The following is a 17,457-nucleotide window of genomic DNA, read 5'->3' as shown; positions in this document are numbered from 1 at the left end:
TGTCATACCTCAAGCTGAAGTGACGACACTGAATGTGCCTTCGAAGTTCCCAGAGCTACTGCCGCTGAGCTGCTGCGCAGCAGTTCTACGTACATATGCATATTTTCGAACATTGATCGAGCTTCTATGAATGCATGAATAAGGGTATATCTATCGATTCGACCTCACACTCCATAACGTCTTCAAGGCCTCAACTCTTGACAATGCTCGATGATTCACTTGCAACCTTGAAGGCAACGTCAGAGTCATGGCCGATTGGCAATGGCGCTGAACCAGCGGGCCCCCGATCTTCTTTTCTTTCTGACGGCACAACATCTCCTCCTGCGGCATATCCTCGAAACTTCTCCTTTTACTATGACTATAGATCATTTTTGGTCGGAAGTTTTCATTTATCTACGTGCACATTCTTACGAGGGATTCCTCAGGTCGAAGGTGTTTTGTTCAGGTTCCCGATCAACCTCCTGGCGAAGGAGTCGCTGGTCTTCCGAGATATGATGGAGGTTCCCGCGCCTTTACAAACGGAAGGCTTGACCGATGAAAATCCGATACATCTAGATGGAGTTTCCAATGCTGATTTTGTACAGCTTTTGACAATCCTCGCTCCTCCGTGAGTGAACCTTACCCGGCTTCTGGGTCAACTCAGCTTTGGGTACAACTTGTTGTCCTTACTCCTTTTATGCAGTCAAAGATTCAAAGACCCAACGCCAAAATTGACATTCGACGAATGGACATCCGTCCTGAAATTATCAGATATGTGGTGCATGGATGTAGTCAAAGAACATGCCATTTCGACCATGAACAGCCTTTCCGGAGTTGATCCTGTGGATAAGGTCGTTGTGGCGAGGAAGTACGGGATTACATCCTGGCTTACACCTACAATCAATGTGATCATTCAACGTTCAGAACCTTGGAGTGAGCGCGACGTAGAGCGTCTGGGCCTTTCTACCGTCCTTAAGCTTGCAGAATTCCGTGATCGCCTCCAGCCACGCAGTCAATACGGATATGGCTTTGATTGGGAGTTAGTTACTCAAAGGAGGGAAACTTCCGTAGATTTTTCCGGAGTAATCATGGCCGAATTGCCAGATTTTCAAGGTATGCTATACCCAAAGAGGATTCCGCTATACTAACTGAACTAGTTGAAATTCCTCAGGATGTTATTAGTTTAACCCCCTCAGAAATTTTGGATCTGGAGGGACAGGGTGAGAAGAAGAAGAAGAAGAAGAAAGGAAAGTAACTGAACGACAACATACGAAGTTCGCGAGCACTATATCTCCTACATTGCTGGATCATATATTGTATCTGTTTCAATCGCGTCTTTGAAAAACTGTCCGACAAATGCAAAGAGCTTCGACAAATACAATATCCGTTACAATTTGGTTTGTACATACATATTACAACTAGGGCTTTTCAACGACCATGCCCATCATGACTATGATCTACCTCGATCCTACTCCGATACCAAACCCTACGCGGTGAGCATGTTCCGCAAGAGAGTTTGCGTCTACGTATCTCTAACCGTAACCTGGCCCCTAAGTACTTGAATCCCATCGGTTCTCGACAGCAAGCCAGGGCTCGAAAGGCTAATTACGCCTCCCTGTTTCTCCGAGTCGAATGCGTATCAATGAGATGTTGGATTTCTTCTCGAGAAAGATATCTCCCTGTAGGAGTTCTCTCTTCCCTATCATTTCCGACACTTAGCGAACTCCCTCCCAATCTGCTCATTGAAGGCGGCCTCCCACCAGTTATACTCATTGTCTGTATCGCCTGCTGAGCAGGACGTGAATTTGTACCTGTACTAAGCAAAGGTGAAGCAATTCTAGAAACTGGACCTGATCTGTCACTGGCACTTTCCAACACCGAGAAATCCGAAAACTCTGATAATGATTCTACAGATGCCGACGCCGATGCTGGCATGGACATCCTAGACACCTCTGAAACCCCAGACAAAGTGGTGAAGGCCTCAGAAACAGCGGGAGACATCGCTCTTGAGGTAGGTACGCTGTACGAGCTGTAGGCGTCGGAACTCGGGGGGCTGAGTAACACTACACCGTCCTCTATGTCTGCTCTCGGAATAGGGTAAGAGAGGGACAGTGACGGGATCATGGATGGCGATGAAGTATTGGATTCTGAGATGGAGGGGTTGGATGACCACATATTCGGTTGGGTAGTTGGATACGAGGGATACGTAGGATAAGTGGAGTGGTTCAACGGGCTTAACGCGTGGACAGTGGTCAAGGGAGAAGAATTCGGGTCCAGGAAGGGATTGTTGTTGGGGTCAGAAGGAGGGTCCACGGCCGTCGCGGGGCCTACAGGGCTAGACATTCTATCCAGATTCTGTAACGAGCCGAGAGATGACAAAGACGACAAATCAAGTACATCACGTACATCGAGCTGCTCGAAGCTCGTTCCTGTATTATCCGTCGAGATCATTATTGTACTCGATGGTGCAGGTGTCTCAGGTGCATTAAAATCGAACGTGGAAATGATAGAGGCTTCAGAAGGTAGCTGGCGGAACGAAGACGTGGAAGGGGAGGTAGAATCTGAGATGGTTTCGGTGTCAACGTCGGTGAGGATATGTGTATTCATTTCATTTCCTAATTCAGCTCCGGTTTGTATTGGAATGAGGGGTGTTAATTCGCGTGTCTGCCGCGATCTATCGACCAGCGTTGATGATGACGGGGAGATTAGTGATCGTGAATCGGCGGGCATCGTTGACTGTCGAAAAGCAGAAGATGATGGATTAGATTGAAACAATGGCACTTGAAAAGAGAATTACTCACGGTAGTTGCAGTATTCCTCTTCCTCAAAGTTGTAGCGGAAATAGTAGACTGGATGCCAGTTCTCCAGCTTTCTATACCTTCCCTCGACAAGGTCCTCGTGCGAGTGCGAACTTGGGTCGGGTTCAATGTCTCCATCTCATATCCGCGAGACTTTCCGCTATCAGATTCTTCGTCTGAATCATCACTATGATTGACGGGAACCGAAACTGCGACCGGCATCCGGCGTCTCCTTCTCGCCTCCCTCCCAGCGGCAAATTCAGTTTGCCATTGTCTTACTTTCGGTTTGATGTGTGGATCGTAGACGTACTAGAAACGGAGAATTTAGATTCGATGCGTGAGGGAAAAGAATAAGGGAGCATGAGGATAAGTACATGCTGTGCAAGCGGAATGAAATTATTGTATAAGATTAAAAGACGGAGTTCATGCCGAGGTGCATGAAGGGTGCATGATATTGGTGGAAAGGAAGATGGCGAAGGTAGCAATGGATAGCAAAGATTAGACGAAGAAAGGAGAGGAAATCTTGGGGGTATTTGGAATAGGAGATAGGGAGGAAGAACCAAGAGAAACGTACCTCCTTGAACGCAAAGCCCGCAGCGACAGTTCCCAGGACAGCTATAACATAAACGGCTGGAGCTGGCATATCTTCGTCTATTCCAGTTCGTTATTCGTTATGGTTCTTGTTCTTGATGATACTTCCTTCGAAATGCCTCAACTAATTGCTTTGGCCTCTCTTCTTGATGTTGTTGTATGATAAAGGGGTTGTAGGAGTGATGTGGACGTCGAGTGCAAAGAATTAGAAAGGTGTAGGGGCAGAGTATGCGCAAGCAAGCAGGAGAAGAAGAGTAAATAAGTATGTCGAGTCGGAAGAAAGCTGAAGCCTCGATCAGACGCAACTGTGCAAAGCTGTCAGACGCACGGACAAACTTGTACAAACCTTGGGTGATATTACATACTCTTGTCAGCCCTCTACAAGGTGTTGAAAAGGAGCAAGTAATAGAAAGGCAAGAACAGATCCGAGATTATCGTTGTGTTTAGCGCCAAAGGCAACTCGGCGCTTACATACGCAAACTCTTTGCGTTTAACGTCGACTTCAGCAGCGTCAGCGCCAGCCTTCAACAGCAACGAGCAGTATCAACACCAAATTCAAGGCAAAGGGAACAATAACGCTCGTCCAACGACGCGTTTGAGGCTGGTTCATTCAAATTTCATGATCTTTTTCCCTTTCATCCTCCGACCTTCGAGTTTCAACTCGCCTTGCACAATCATGGGGACAATGTAATAATATGGAGCGTTGTTCTTTTAAGCAACATTGCTTTGCATGACCATCTCATTGAATGCTTTCTTTCCCTTGCATCCCTTTGACGCGACAAACCCAGTCATTTCCCATTGTCGTTTTGCCACCCTTCCTCTGCCTTCAAGCCAACTAGGATCCCATGGCAGATATATTAAGCCCTTCATGATCCCTAGTCCCTCCCACCTCTCATCATAAACATAATCCTATCGTTACCAACAATCGCACCTTGTCACTTGCGCGTATAAAGCATGAACATTCGGGACAAGACGTTTTATTCCGACTTCAAGATCTTCAAGGTAAACTTTCCCATTTCTTTTGGCATTGACACTAGCACTTCTTCCTTTCCCTCTTTCCTCCCCAGGTGGAGAACGTCCTCTTCAAAGTACCAACCGACGCCCTTACAGCTGAATCCGAAGTCTTTCGAGACTTGCTGAAACTTCCGCCGGTGCCGTCAAATGTGGAGGGCTTGTCGGATGAGAACCCGATCCATCTTGAAGGTGTCTTATCCAACGACTTCCGCCAACTTCTGAGAATCATTTGTCCTAGGTTAGTCCACCAAAATCGCTGCGTTGTGTGTTTTAATATCTCACCGCACTCATGGAAGGTTCAAGTCTACCCAAGTTCTATCATTCACTCAGTGGACGTCAGTCTTGAAACTCGCGGATCAGTATATGATGGATTCGGTCAGATCGCATGCTATCTTCATCATGGATCAGCAATCCGATTTCGATCCTATCGACAAAATCGTCGTCGCGAGAAGATACTCGATCAAATCATGGCTCACACCGACTTACAACAAAATCCTCCAACGTCCTCAGTCTTTCACCCAGCACGACCTTGAGCGCTTAGGATCTGATACTGTCCTGAAACTCGTAGCGTTGCGCGACCGACTTAAACCGATGGAAAATTCTCGATTTGGGAACTTCGGACTGTGGTCTCTTGGCACAAAGAGAGAGGCCATATCTGTCGATTTTACTGAGGCAATCGAAGAGACCTTATCCGACTGTCATGGTGTGTTTCCGTCACTCATCAGTTCGTTGCCACTTATAATACGTTTTAGTGCAGAAATTGACTCCGAGTCAAAGCAAAGTGCAAGCACGCTCATTGTAAACGCTCCGACCGATATGTTCATTTTTGCTGCCGAACCCAGTGGGATTCCGGCCACGTCCGCAACCCCAGCTCGAAGATTTGGTTTGCGCAAGGCTCGGGCTGGAAGGCGTAATTAGACGAACACTGTAGATGTAATTTTGTCTTTTCCATTGTAAGTACGATTATATCGAGTCAACGATAATATACTTAGCAAAGTGCTGAATATTGTGGACACACATGCGCGCTCTGATGAAGTCTGTTCAAGGGGTACTGTTGGTTCGCGATGGCTATCTCTGTACAGCTTTTGTTTCCAAAGGTCAAAGCTCTTTTGCATTGTCCGCCTCTTGTTTCAGATCTCAATGCGCAAATTCAGATTCCTGTGAGCTACCTCCCAAACTCTGGAGTATAGCTCGTCTCATAATTACATTATACTAGGTGCCACTCGTAATTCCGCTTTGCCAGCTTTGGAATCACCTAAAATTCATCGCAGTCAACGATAGCATATACCGTTCTGGCCAGTCCACTGTCTATCGTAGGTCCCGCTCGGTGGAATGGCCAAAGCGCCTTAGATTCCGGTATCGGTTCGTGCCCCTTTGTGCCTTCGTAATTGTTCACCGTGGCAGTTCATACATGGCCCGCCTTTTCCAATGCCAAATCAAGTAAGTCAAAGAGTGCGGAGACAAGAGCCTCAGTGAACCGCAGCCACTATAAAAGGAGAACGTTTGGCGGCTTTCATCCTCACTCACTCTACTCACTCTACTCACTCTACTCACTCTGATCATCGTATCGAGCTTAACTTTGTTCTTTGAACTTGTTCGCATCTGTTGAACCACTCGATTTACTCGATCTAACAATGGATTCCTCCACCACATGTATCCTCGCCAACACCTCCTCCGAGTCAAATATTTGTACTCGCCCGCCTCCCGCGGCCATCATTGTCGTATCTTCCAAATCTATAGACGCTGCATTGGACTCCCCTCTGCCCATTGATGAAGAGAACTCTAGTGGCCCCGGGGACACCTCTTTCTGCGTGATCGCCTAGACATCGACGTCGGGCTCTCGTTAAAAATTCCTTTCGCATCCAATCTGTAAGCACACTCCACCCCCTACCACACAATCTTGCTGATGAACAAGTATGTTCCCTAGGGCTCATTCAATTGTTTCGGCGCTTTCGTTCGCCTTTGTTACTTCTCAAGCATTGAGGCAATCTCATTCTCTGTTGCCAATTGTGCCCAGGCTATCGATATATCTATTTCCTCCGTCTCTCAGCATGTTACCAGAATTTACGCCAATGGCCTCTTAGAGTGCAAATGCTGCATGTTCTTCACGCGGCTAAATCCCATTTCGGACGTTCTTCAATTCGGGCCTTCTTCTATTATTCGAATTTTATTTTTTTGACTCAACTTCACCGCTGGATTCGTTTTTGACCAGTACCACATTCATTCAGTTTTCATTTCATTTTCTCCGCTTTATTTATTTGCATGTTTGCTCCTTTTCGGTGGCGATTACTTGACGAACTTCTTCTGTCCCCCAACGAGACTTACACTGGTGATTAAATTGCCAAGATGCACTTCCTTGTACTCCTAGTTATGACTGTAATGAATTTGACTATATATTTCCAAACAACCAGATCTGGTACTGGACATTGAGCACTCGTGAGCTTCCGAAGGAGTGGACAACTTGAAAGCCATCATCATTTTTGTCCTCTCATGGCAACCCACACCGACGCACTTCTTCCTTGGCTTCTTCCAATGGCTGCTCGTTAGGTGGACCCACCGCATACACACTCTCTTCACATCGTACATCAAAGGTATTATCTCCTTCTATATCGACCTTTTGTCTATTGTCGCTCGGATTGATCTCTATCGCGCTCGTCACTCCTGTCACGGCGAGGCATTTTATTCAGTCCTCCATCATACCCGTTCTCAACATTCAAAACATGGAGTTGCAAATGGCAGGAAATATCACAGGAGCACCTGAAAGTTCAAGATGATTTGAAGAGAACAAAGAGAAATAATCATCAGACAATGAAATTCAGGACAAAAATATGAACGACAAGGGAAATCAGATATTATTGTATCAACACAGTTCCCCCTTCTTCTATAATAGGGCAAACTTGTGTGCTGAGGTACTTGCAGTGCATTTCAACCAGCCTGGAGTTTACATTGTCAATAGCTACAATTGTCCCGATCTGGGTTTGATTTTCTGATGCTCAGGCTGCCTCACGATATCGTCGTCGTAAACACGTTCCTGTAACGGACAGTATTGTATTCCAGTCGAGATGAATATCAAGATGGGTGGATTGAAACAGGACCTCGGGGCAGACACCATGAGGCAAAATATCGATATCAGAAACAATGGAAAGAAGTGCAATGTGGCGTAAGTCTCTGTCGCAGGAAAAACACTCGGTGACTCAGACAATGCAGGCGCGCAAGCATATTTAAGCAGGCTGCTCTCTGAACATAATAATTACAATTTCTACTCTAAACCTCGAGTTACCCTTCAAGCTTTTGCTATGTCTGTTCCACCCCGCTTTCGCACTGCAAAGAAATTATCGAGTACACTTCCAGCGTCCGGACGGGCACGCCCTACATCATCGTTGAGCCCAGGATATCCCCGTGTCGATGGAGAGCATGGAGATGCAATCCCCGACCCTTCGTTTAGCACCTTACCAGGGGCATTTGTACGAGATGAAAATTTCCAAATTGAAGGTCAGTGTTTGCAATGTATCAGTGTCAACATCAACACCCAAAGATCATTGAATTGCCAGGACACCTCAGCACTGCCAGCTCAGGTTTCCGTCCCGAGGATAATGACACTCAAGCTCATCTATCTTCCAGCAGTAGCACCAACCTCAGTATCGATGCCTATCTGTCAGACCCTGAGTTTGTTCGTGGAAGGTCGGAAAAGATTCTCCCTGTTCCAGTAACGCCCGAGCGAAAAGCAATCTCTGATTCTGCACTAGCTAAAGCTCAAAGTACACCGTTCAGTCATCATAGCAGCAGCTACAGCGCTACAGCACTTTCTAACGACAAGAAATACAAGGTCGAGGAAGCAAATAAATACCTCATGGGGGATCTCGCTAATGTCCGGACTCTTCCTGTCAAAGAGTGGGCATCGCTCAGTTTGAACCTGGATGTTGACAAGGATACGTACGAATTAACTGAGAACATCAAAAAAAAATTCCAGGATTACTTGAAGGCAGTGAAAAACGCGAAGAATGAAATGGACAAGGAGCTGTATAAGTCCCTCATTGCGTTGCTCAATGAATTGAGGGGAAATAGCGAAAACATCGTGTTCTATAAACAGGATGCGATTCCAGTGCGGGGGTCACTTGTAAAGCAAACTCCAGACATTGGTGCAGTCTTCAAAGAGTTGGTTGAGTCCCGCGACCTACTCGCGCTGCCGCACGCTTCCGATGAGAAGATTTTCTGGGGGCTCATCCATACATTTGTCGAAGTAAAACACGAAGACGGGAAGATGATTCGAGACGATTGTGAGTTACTACACTAAAAGTTGGATTGTTTCAGTTATGTTAACATACCTTTCAGTCGGTGCCGATGCAAACTGGAGTACCAACAAAGAGAAAAACCCTCAGAATTCCGAGTCCGGGAGCGGACAAAAGCGAGTACGAGAAGCAGGTAAGCTCCAATATTTCACCTATGGTCGCCTCTAACACACGTTTTTATTATCAGATTCGTTGAATGAAACCAGTGGGCGCGCGAGGAAGGCAATGCGAAGTAGCTCATCTCATCAGATGACTACTGTGGAGGACTCCAACGTTGACGATGTTCCACTCAAAGGTTAGTAGCTTGTAGAATAAGGTGTCGGCGGCACTAACTGTTGGTTTAGCGAGACCTATGCCGCTCAGCATGCAGCAGTACATCGAGCAACAAGGAAATCCCCAAGATATTTCGCCGGCGCCAGATAGAAATACACCAGAAGGGGTTAGGACGCAAACGGCCGGCTATGCACGTGATATTCTTTCAAACGGTCTTCCCCGACGTCACGTGCATAGCTTCATCGTTGATTCCACACTTGTTCGAGGCATCTTTTATGACCATTCGGTATTGACCTCGTCATATCTATGTTTACGCCAGTATACTCATTATATATCTTCAGATTATTGTGGAGTCTGCGGTATGCTTACACTTTTCTTCATGTCCCTATCGATTTCAACGTTGATCATTAGGTGTTGAATCTTGCGAACAAAGACGACCAGCTTATATTTGCGAAAATGATCAAACAATTGCATGCCCTTCCCCCAGTAGGCCTAGGACTGATCCCAGGGTTGGAAGCACCCTTCATGAAAGATCCGGCTAGTCTCAAATACGGACAGAAATTACCCGAATTCGAAAAAGCTAAAGGACCGCCTTCGAACGCAATTTTTGAGATCAAAGAGATTGAGGAAGGATCCACATTCACCTTTCCCTACAAAGATGGGACACGCACCGTCCAGCTCCAGCGCATTCTCTTTCGTTCCCATGGCATCATCGGTCGAGGGACTATCGTCGTGCGAGTGGTGTGTGCTTGTACTCATTGTGTTCCTAATCAATGCGACTGGAGTGGGAAGAAACTTGTTCTGAAGCTTAGCTTTCCTAGCGAAAGTCGAGTTCCTGAACAAGCTTTCATGGATCGCTGCAAAGAAGAAGCCAAAGGTGATCATGCCTGGGTTCTCAACCACTTGCCGGATATCTACTGCTCATTCGATATTCCGTGCGGTGAACGTAGTCCACAGGCCAATTTCAAGAAGAAGTTTGAGGACAAATACGAGATGCGTTTCCTACGGGGGTCAATACAGGAAGAACTACAACCACTTTCGAGCCTGAAGACTGCGCTAGAATGCGCACAAGTGTTCTATGATATTGTACAATGTGAGTCTTCTCAAAGAGTCATTTTCATTCATCATCTTCATTCCCATATATAGGTCATCATTGGGTTCACACTTATCCTCGAATACTTCATCGGGATATCAGCGACGGGAATATCATGGTGCGCGTCAAAGATGGGAAGAAATATGGAGTCTTGAACGATTGGGACCTTGCAATTTGGCTGGATGAGCGAGACGTAATTTCGACCTCGCAATTTCGAACTGGCACCCGTCCTTACATGGCTCATGAACAACACTCGCCTGATTGGGAAGGCCCGCATCGGTATCGTCATGATATGGAGTCTCTCTTTTATGTGATTCTTCTCCTTGCTACCCTTTTCTCCAACCCTAGTGAGAAGGATCATGAACATTCTAAGAAAAGGCAGCCCTATACAAAGTGGTTTACCCAGGGTGATGACTTTCTCCTTGACAAAAAAATCAGTATCATTTTCATTATCTTATGGCGACCCAACCTAACTCAGTTCTTCCATGGGTTCTTGCAATGGCTGGGAAGACTTCAGCAGTGCTTGTATGATGGCTTCACTGCATACACAGGTTTTGTCAAACGACAAACAGACAATCCACACCAAGTATTACATTTCAATGACGACACTTTAGGAGGCCATTTCTCATATGATCGTCTTGTCTGGATCATGCATCAATTCAGCGAGGAAACACTTGAAACCCGTGGTTGTGAATGGCAGAAAAAATTGCGGGGACTTCAGAAAGACGAGGATGAGAGGAAGAAATGATCGAGGAAAAGGCGGACGAAGACGTGGACAGGGGGATGATCATGTCCGCTATTTCTTGGATAGGCTAAGATTGGATATCGGTTGTACATGTATTATATGGATAGCTAGCTTACGAAGTCAACACTGTTACACATATCCTTCTTCGCCCTTTGAGGTTTCGTCCATGACCTCCCCACACTCATTAATCATGATAACAAAATCTGAATGGGTGTCCCACGTCGCACAACGTAACATTCTTCAACCTATGTACTGCATCTTTGGCCTCACACAACCATGGATGTATCCCAGGCAATCAGAGAGCATCCAGGAAGGTGGAATTGCACACCCCAGCGGAGCGTCAAAGAACTGTCATTCTTCAGCTAAATGATTGTCCCAGTTACATTACCCAATTGGCACCGATGCGAATTGTTCAAGTTTCCGGCAGCGGGAAAAAGCGAAACGAGAAGCAGAGAAGTTCGCTCACGGAAGACACTAATACATGTTGTTGCTATCGGATCCGTTGAATGGAACCAGTGGGCGCGCAATGAAGGCAATGTGAAGAACTGTGAAGAAGTAACACGTATCATCAAATAAGATCTATTGGTCTTAACGTCGTCCTACCTAAAGGTTAGTTAACTTGTCTACTCATGGCACATAGTGATTCAGTAAAATCCATGCTGTCCAGTATGGAGAGATGAGAAACAAGAGAATTCCCAAAAGCTTTTGGAGCCGCCAGAGTCCAGAAGAGGTTAATAATAAGAGGCCTGAAGGAAGCAGCTACGCACGTGACGTTGTCTTAAACGGTGTCGTTCGAACTTCGAATTGGCATCGTTTCGACGATTCTGGAGTCAAGCGGGTATCAGTGCTTTGATCGTTTTGGTGTGCCTGTCGTTTTGGGTATACATTGTTACTCCGAAAACGGAGACGACAAGCTTATATTTGCAAAAATGGTCAAACAATCGCATGCCTTTACCTCAGTGCCAGGCCTGGGACTTGTTCCATACTTGGAAGGACAAACATTACCCGAATTCAAAGAGGTTAAAGGACCGTCTTCGAACGTAATTCCTGAGATCGAGGAGATTGAAGAAGGATGCAAACTCACCTTTCCCTACAAAGATGGGACACGCACCATCCAGCTTCAGCGTATTCTCTTTCGTTCCCATGGTATCATCGATCGAGCTACCATCGTCGCGCGAGCGGTGTGTGCTTGTACTCACTGTGTTCCTAACCACTGCGACTGGAGCGGGAAGAAACTTGTCCTGAAGCTCAGCTTCCCTAGTGTCACCCGAGTCTCGGAGAAGGCTTTTATGGACCGCTGCAAAGAACAAGCAAAAGGTGAACATGCCTGGGTTCTCAACCACTTGCCCCATATCTACTGGACATTTGATATTCCGTTCCATGAACGTCGTCCGCAGGCTTATTTCAAGGAGAGGTTCGGGGACGATTGTAATTACGAGATGCGTCTTCTACGGGGGTCAATACAGGAAGAATTAGAACCACTCTCAAGCTTGAAGACTGCATCGGAATGTGCTCAAGTCTTCTATGATATTGTACAATGTTAGTCTTGCGATGTCTCTGTTTTCATCCCCAGTTTTCATGCACATAATCAGGTCATCACTGGGTTCACACTTATCCTCAAATACTTCATCGGGACATCAGCGACGGAAATATCATGGTGCGCGTCAAAGATGGGAAGAAATATGGAGTTTTGAATGATTGGGACCTCGCAATATGGCTGGATGAGCGAGACGGAAATTCGACCTCGCAATTTCGAACTGGCACCCGTCCTTACATGGCTCATGAACAACACTCTCCTGAATGGGAAGGCCCGCATCGGTATCGTCATGATATGGAGTCTCTGTTTTATGTGATTCTTCTGCTCGCTACCCTTTTCTCCGACCCTAGTGAGAAGGATCATGAACATTCTAAGAAAAGGCATCCCTATACACAGTGGTTTACCCAGGGTGATGACTTTCTCCTTGACAAAAAAACCAGTATCATTTTCCGTACCTCATGGCGACCCAATCTAACGCACTTCTTCCGTGACTTCTTTCATTGGCTGAAAAGACTTCATAATTCCTTGCATGACGGCTTCCTCACATTAGATGCCCATATCAGCCGACAAATTGACACACCGCAACAAATATTACTTTTCGATGACGATACTTTGGAGGGTCATTTTTCATACGATAAATTTGTTTTGATTATGCATCGATTCAGTGAAGAAGACCTTGCAACACATGGTTCTGAATGGCAGGGAAAATTGCGGGAACTTCAGAAAAACGAGGATGAGAGGAAGAAATGATCGAGAAGAAGGCGAACGAAGACATGGACAGGGGAAAAGAAAAGGAGGAGGATGACTGCTTATCTTGCCTTCATACGGATTAACTGATGCTAAATACTATTCATTGTATCTATAGTCGTTCTCAATTCTTCTTGGATAGGATAAGATTGGATATCGGTTGTACATGTATTATGTAGATATCTAGTCTACGAAGTTTCGATCGATGTTAGCCCGGCCTCAACACCTTTCAACAGCTTTCAACACTGTTACACACAGTACTTTTCGAGGCTGCGTTAATGAGGTTTCGTTAATGACCACCTCCCGGCACTCATCAATCATGATAATGAAATATCAAAGGGTATTTCGCGGGACACAATGTAACATTCTTCCTACTGCATCTTTGGCCTCGCACAACCGTGGATGTATCCTACATAGGCAATTAGTCAGGACGCAAAACAGGCAGCGACACACGTGACGTTCTCTTAAACGATTTCAAACTGACATTCAAACTGGAGTGGAGTGTGCTTTGGTGCTTTGTTTCGTGTGTCTGTCTTTCTGTCTTGATTGTTCCCTCGAAAACGGAGACGACCAGCTTATATGATCAAATATGATCAAACAATCGCATGGCCTTCCCTCTGCAGGCCTAGGACTGGTCCAAAACTGGGGAGAACCGTTCATGAAAGATCCTGCTAATCTCAACTACGGGCACACATTACCCGAATTCGAAAAAGCCAAAGCACCGCCCTCGAACGGAATTTTTGAGATCGAAGAAGGATCCATATTCATCTTTCCCTACAAGAATGGAACAACCCGCACCGTTCAGCTCAAGCGCGTTCTCTTTCGTTCCCGTGGCATCGTCGGTCAAGGTACTATTGTTGTGCGGGTTGTATGTGCTTGTACTCGCTGTGCTCCTAACCACTGCGACTGGAGCAGGAAGAAAGTTGTCCTGAAGCTCAGCTTCCCCAGTGTCAACCGAGTCTCGAAGAAGGCTTTCATGCACCGCTGTAAGGAACAAACCAAAGGTGAACATACCTGGGCTTTCAACCATTTGCCGCATATCTACTGGAAATTTGATATTCCGTTCCATGAACGTCGTCCGCAGGCTTATTTTAAGGAGAGGTTCGGGGACGAATACGAGATGCGTCTTCTACGGGGCTCAATACAGGAAGAATTAGAACCACTCTTAAGCTTGAAGACTGCATCGGAATGTGCTCAAGTCTTCTATGATATTGTACAATGTTAGTCTTGCGATGTCTCTATTTTCATTCCCAGTTTTCATGCACATAATCAGGTCATCACTGGGTTCATACTTATCCTCAAATACTTCATCGGGATATCAGCCACGGAAATATCATGGTGCGCGTCAAAGATGGGAAGAAATATGGAGTCTTGAACGATTGGGACCTTGCAATGTGGCTGGATGAACGAGACGGAATTTCGATTTCGCAATTTCGAACTGGCACCCGTCCTTATATGGCTCATGAACAACACTCGCCTGATTGGGAAGGCCCGCATCGGTATCGTCATGATATGGAGGCTCTGTTTTATGTGATTCTTTTGCTCGCTACCCTTTTCTCCAACCCTAGTGAGAAGGATGATGAACATTCTAAGAAAAGACAGCCCTATACAAAGTGGTATACCGAGGGCGACGAGTTCCTCCGCGTCAAGAAAATCAGCATCATTTTCGTTGCCTCATGGCAACCTACCCTAACGCACTTCTTTCGTCCTTTCCATGGATGGCTCAAAAGACTTCACGACACCATGAATGACGGCTTCCACGCATTACATGCCCACATTGTCCGACAACGTGATGCACCGCGACAAATATTGCAGTTCGATGATGATACCTTGAACGGTCATTTTTCATATGATCGTCTTGTCTGGATCATGCATCAATTCGGCGAGGAAAAACTTGAAACCCATGGTCGTGAATGGCAGGGAAAACTGCAGGAGCTGCAGCAAGCCGAGGACGAGAACAAGAAATGATCTAGGAAAATGAAGGCATGGAGAAGGAAAAACAAAAGGAGGAGAATGAGATGTGCTTCTCGACTGGCGTCATTATATCCGCACTCCTTCTCATTCTGCATGTTGCTGTGTCTTGGCCAGTATAGGATATTGGTTATATCATATATCTATATTCTATCCGATCGATCTTAGCTGGATTAGTACTTTTCGCTGAATGTTAGCCTGGCCTCAACAAACTCCAGGAGCATTATAAGTCATACAGATCGTTTTTTTAAAAAAAATTTCATTAACCGCAAGTAAGTTATGTAAAATATGTGGGTACTCAGGCGTACTAAGGCGCGGGCCTGCGAAAACCAGTATCCCTAACTTACACACCATCGTTCTTGGCCTTTTCAAGGTTTTACGAACCACAAGTCAATGATCCCCCCACACTCATCAATCGTGATGACGGTATATTTACCTGAAGACAGTAGAAAAATGTGAAGCTCGAGACGGACAAGGAGCTGTATACGTCCCGTAGGAAATGGCGAGCCACTTGGTAGACAAAGTCCAGACATTGGTGCAGTCTTAGGGCTGGTAGAATATCGCAACCTGCTTACCTTGACGCATGATTCCGACGATGAGAATTTTTTCCGGAGTTTAACTAATTACACTTGTCAATAAAAACTCGAAGACGGGAAGATGATCCGTGATTATTGACAATCCATATCCATAAACCTGTAGTGTCCTTTTCTTCTTTATCTTCCTTGCTCCTTGAATTAATTGTATCCATCTCGCCCGGTAACTACGCCATAAACCGGCCCACCCTTCCCAAACATCTTTCTCAAGTCCCCAACAAGCAATTCGGGTTGTTCATGGGCTGCGAAGTGCCCGCCTTTGTCGTGCTCGGCTTCAAAGACCACATCTCCAACACCAGGATACCAACTACACAATCACGTTTAGTAAAAGAATAAGATTGAAAACCCCCAACGGTTACATACCTCTTCGGGATGCGTATGAGTTCCTTTGGGAAGAGCGAGCATCCCATTGGGATAGTTGGTGGGGAGGACTTGGTACCTAATGCTTGGCCGGAATGTGCGACTTCGTAGTAGAACCTGATAGATGCTGCAGGCCCAGCGCGTGAGAACCAATAGATTGACACCCATGTTAGGACTGTGATGCTTTAAATTAGCAGAGAGTCCAAGCTTCACCAATCAGATATATACCCTCGTCATCAGTCCAAGGATAGTTATCACTCCAAGACACAAGTTTTTCGTAAATCCAGGCAAGCAGCCCAACAGGTGAGTCTGCCAAGCTATATCCTAAAGTCTGCGGTTTTGTCGAATGCAGTTGAAAATAGCCGCTTCCAGAGCGCTGGAATTCTTGCCAACGAGCAAGACCTTCCTTCTCAGAAGCAGTGTAAGAGCTCGGATCATCATTCTCTGGAGGCATAGAGCTGGAAAAGAAAAGGATGGCGTCAAAGGATAGGAAGTTGAAAAAAAGGAATTCAAAAACGAACAATAGAACGTTGGTATGCCAGGCTTTAGAATGCATTCCGCCATAGCGGCGGGCAATTCCTGCAGTAACCTTTGCCATCATAAAATCAAGAGGGACTCAATGTGAAGGGCAATCCTCTTACTCACCCTAGAGCCTAAATCCCCGCCTTGTGTCACTGAAAATATTGGGTCACATCAGCCAAGACTGCTACGTTATTGCTTCAGGCGAATGCACACACCATACTCCGTATACCCAAGAGCAATCATTAGTTTGTGCGAGACCTAATTCGTGGCAATAATGTGATCTTCAACTCAAATAAATGATGCATTTGATAAAGACATTACCTCAACGTATTGTGATAACGAAAATCCTTTTTTCTTAGGTGCTTCGGAGAATCCAAATCCGGGAAGACTGATAGCGACCACATCAAAAACAGGACATTGAGAGTCCCCAGACCCTTTGGTTAACAAAGGAATTATTTTGCGAGATTCAAGGAAGCTTCCAGGCCCTGTGAGGAACAAGGGAAATACATGCTAAGGACATCAGTGTCACTGGTAACAGTGCTCACATCCATGCACAAAAAGTAATGGTATGCCCGTCCCCCGGTCACTTTTCTTGTATACATAGTGGACGTTCAAGGATCCAAACCCATCCACCTCGATATCTCGTGTGAATTGAGGCAGCTCATTGTTGAGCTTCTGTTCCTCCTGCCTCCAATCGAATCCATCGCGCCAACGCGCGACGAGTCGTTTCATGTCAGCAAGAGGTACCCCGTAGGCCCATCCTGCGTCATCCAGCTCATCTGGGAACGTAGCGCTTTCAATCCGAGACTTCAAGGCAGACAAAGCTGTAGAAGATACCGCGATTTTGAAAGAGTTGGACATCGTAGACTGAGTCAGAGAAGGTAAGAGACTGGTTCCGGAACCGAATGAATTTAAGGAAAGCAAAGTAGCCGGCATCTCGGATCA

General features: G+C 46.0%; 7 protein-coding genes across 7 annotated transcripts; 5 read left to right on the top strand and 2 right to left on the bottom strand.

Moving 5' to 3' along the window:
* The first annotated feature begins 22 nt into the window (after positions 1-22).
* On the top strand, positions 23-1,373 carry C8R40DRAFT_67343 (uncharacterized protein). The gene is made up of 4 exons (XM_046235841.1): positions 23-374; positions 426-607; positions 683-1,092; positions 1,151-1,373. Exons 1-4 carry the CDS (start codon positions 135-137, stop codon positions 1,159-1,161), a joined length of 843 nt encoding a protein of 280 aa, XP_046088347.1. The 5' UTR covers positions 23-134; the 3' UTR covers positions 1,162-1,373.
* A 211-nt stretch (positions 1,374-1,584) lies between these two features.
* C8R40DRAFT_1168580 (uncharacterized protein) lies at positions 1,585-3,420 on the bottom strand (the record flags this gene model as incomplete). Its single annotated transcript, XM_046231210.1, has 3 exons — positions 1,585-2,715; positions 2,781-3,086; positions 3,352-3,420. The coding sequence occupies 3 exons, from the start codon at positions 3,418-3,420 to the stop codon at positions 1,585-1,587; spliced, it is 1,506 nt and encodes a 501-aa protein (XP_046088346.1).
* A 649-nt stretch (positions 3,421-4,069) lies between these two features.
* C8R40DRAFT_67480 (uncharacterized protein) lies at positions 4,070-5,274 on the top strand. The gene is made up of 4 exons (XM_046235843.1): positions 4,070-4,370; positions 4,436-4,620; positions 4,679-5,085; positions 5,135-5,274. The coding sequence occupies exons 1-4, from the start codon at positions 4,323-4,325 to the stop codon at positions 5,182-5,184; spliced, it is 690 nt and encodes a 229-aa protein (XP_046088345.1). The 5' UTR covers positions 4,070-4,322; the 3' UTR covers positions 5,185-5,274.
* A 2,350-nt stretch (positions 5,275-7,624) lies between these two features.
* Positions 7,625-10,785, top strand: C8R40DRAFT_1235945 (uncharacterized protein; the record flags this gene model as incomplete). Its single annotated transcript, XM_046233400.1, has 8 exons — positions 7,625-7,874; positions 7,934-8,659; positions 8,715-8,804; positions 8,859-8,966; positions 9,016-9,230; positions 9,286-9,303; positions 9,356-10,037; positions 10,091-10,785. The coding sequence occupies exons 1-8, from the start codon at positions 7,679-7,681 to the stop codon at positions 10,783-10,785; spliced, it is 2,730 nt and encodes a 909-aa protein (XP_046088344.1). The 5' UTR covers positions 7,625-7,678.
* Positions 10,786-11,711: 926 nt separating this feature from the next.
* Positions 11,712-13,069, top strand: C8R40DRAFT_1168577 (kinase-like domain-containing protein; the record flags this gene model as incomplete). The annotated part of the gene is made up of 2 exons (XM_046231209.1): positions 11,712-12,321; positions 12,375-13,069. The coding sequence occupies 2 exons, from the start codon at positions 11,712-11,714 to the stop codon at positions 13,067-13,069; spliced, it is 1,305 nt and encodes a 434-aa protein (XP_046088343.1).
* Positions 13,070-13,655: 586 nt separating this feature from the next.
* C8R40DRAFT_1168576 (kinase-like domain-containing protein) lies at positions 13,656-15,034 on the top strand (the record flags this gene model as incomplete). Its single annotated transcript, XM_046231208.1, has 2 exons — positions 13,656-14,286; positions 14,340-15,034. 2 exons carry the CDS (start codon positions 13,656-13,658, stop codon positions 15,032-15,034), a joined length of 1,326 nt encoding a protein of 441 aa, XP_046088342.1.
* A 737-nt stretch (positions 15,035-15,771) lies between these two features.
* Positions 15,772-17,373, bottom strand: C8R40DRAFT_1067978 (Alpha/Beta hydrolase protein; the record flags this gene model as incomplete). Its single annotated transcript, XM_046225960.1, has 8 exons — positions 15,772-15,937; positions 15,994-16,165; positions 16,219-16,448; positions 16,512-16,579; positions 16,636-16,664; positions 16,728-16,770; positions 16,834-16,997; positions 17,058-17,373. The coding sequence occupies 8 exons, from the start codon at positions 17,371-17,373 to the stop codon at positions 15,772-15,774; spliced, it is 1,188 nt and encodes a 395-aa protein (XP_046088341.1).
* Between the last annotated feature and the right edge of the window lie 84 nt (positions 17,374-17,457).

This window comes from Lentinula edodes, assembly GCF_021015755.1.
Source record: "Lentinula edodes strain Le(Bin) 0899 ss11 chromosome Unknown C8R40scaffold_10, whole genome shotgun sequence".
NCBI classification, from domain to species: Eukaryota; Fungi; Basidiomycota; class Agaricomycetes; order Agaricales; family Omphalotaceae; genus Lentinula; species Lentinula edodes.
Note: the sequence above shows the minus strand (reverse complement) of the source record. Positions and strands in the feature narration are given on the sequence as shown.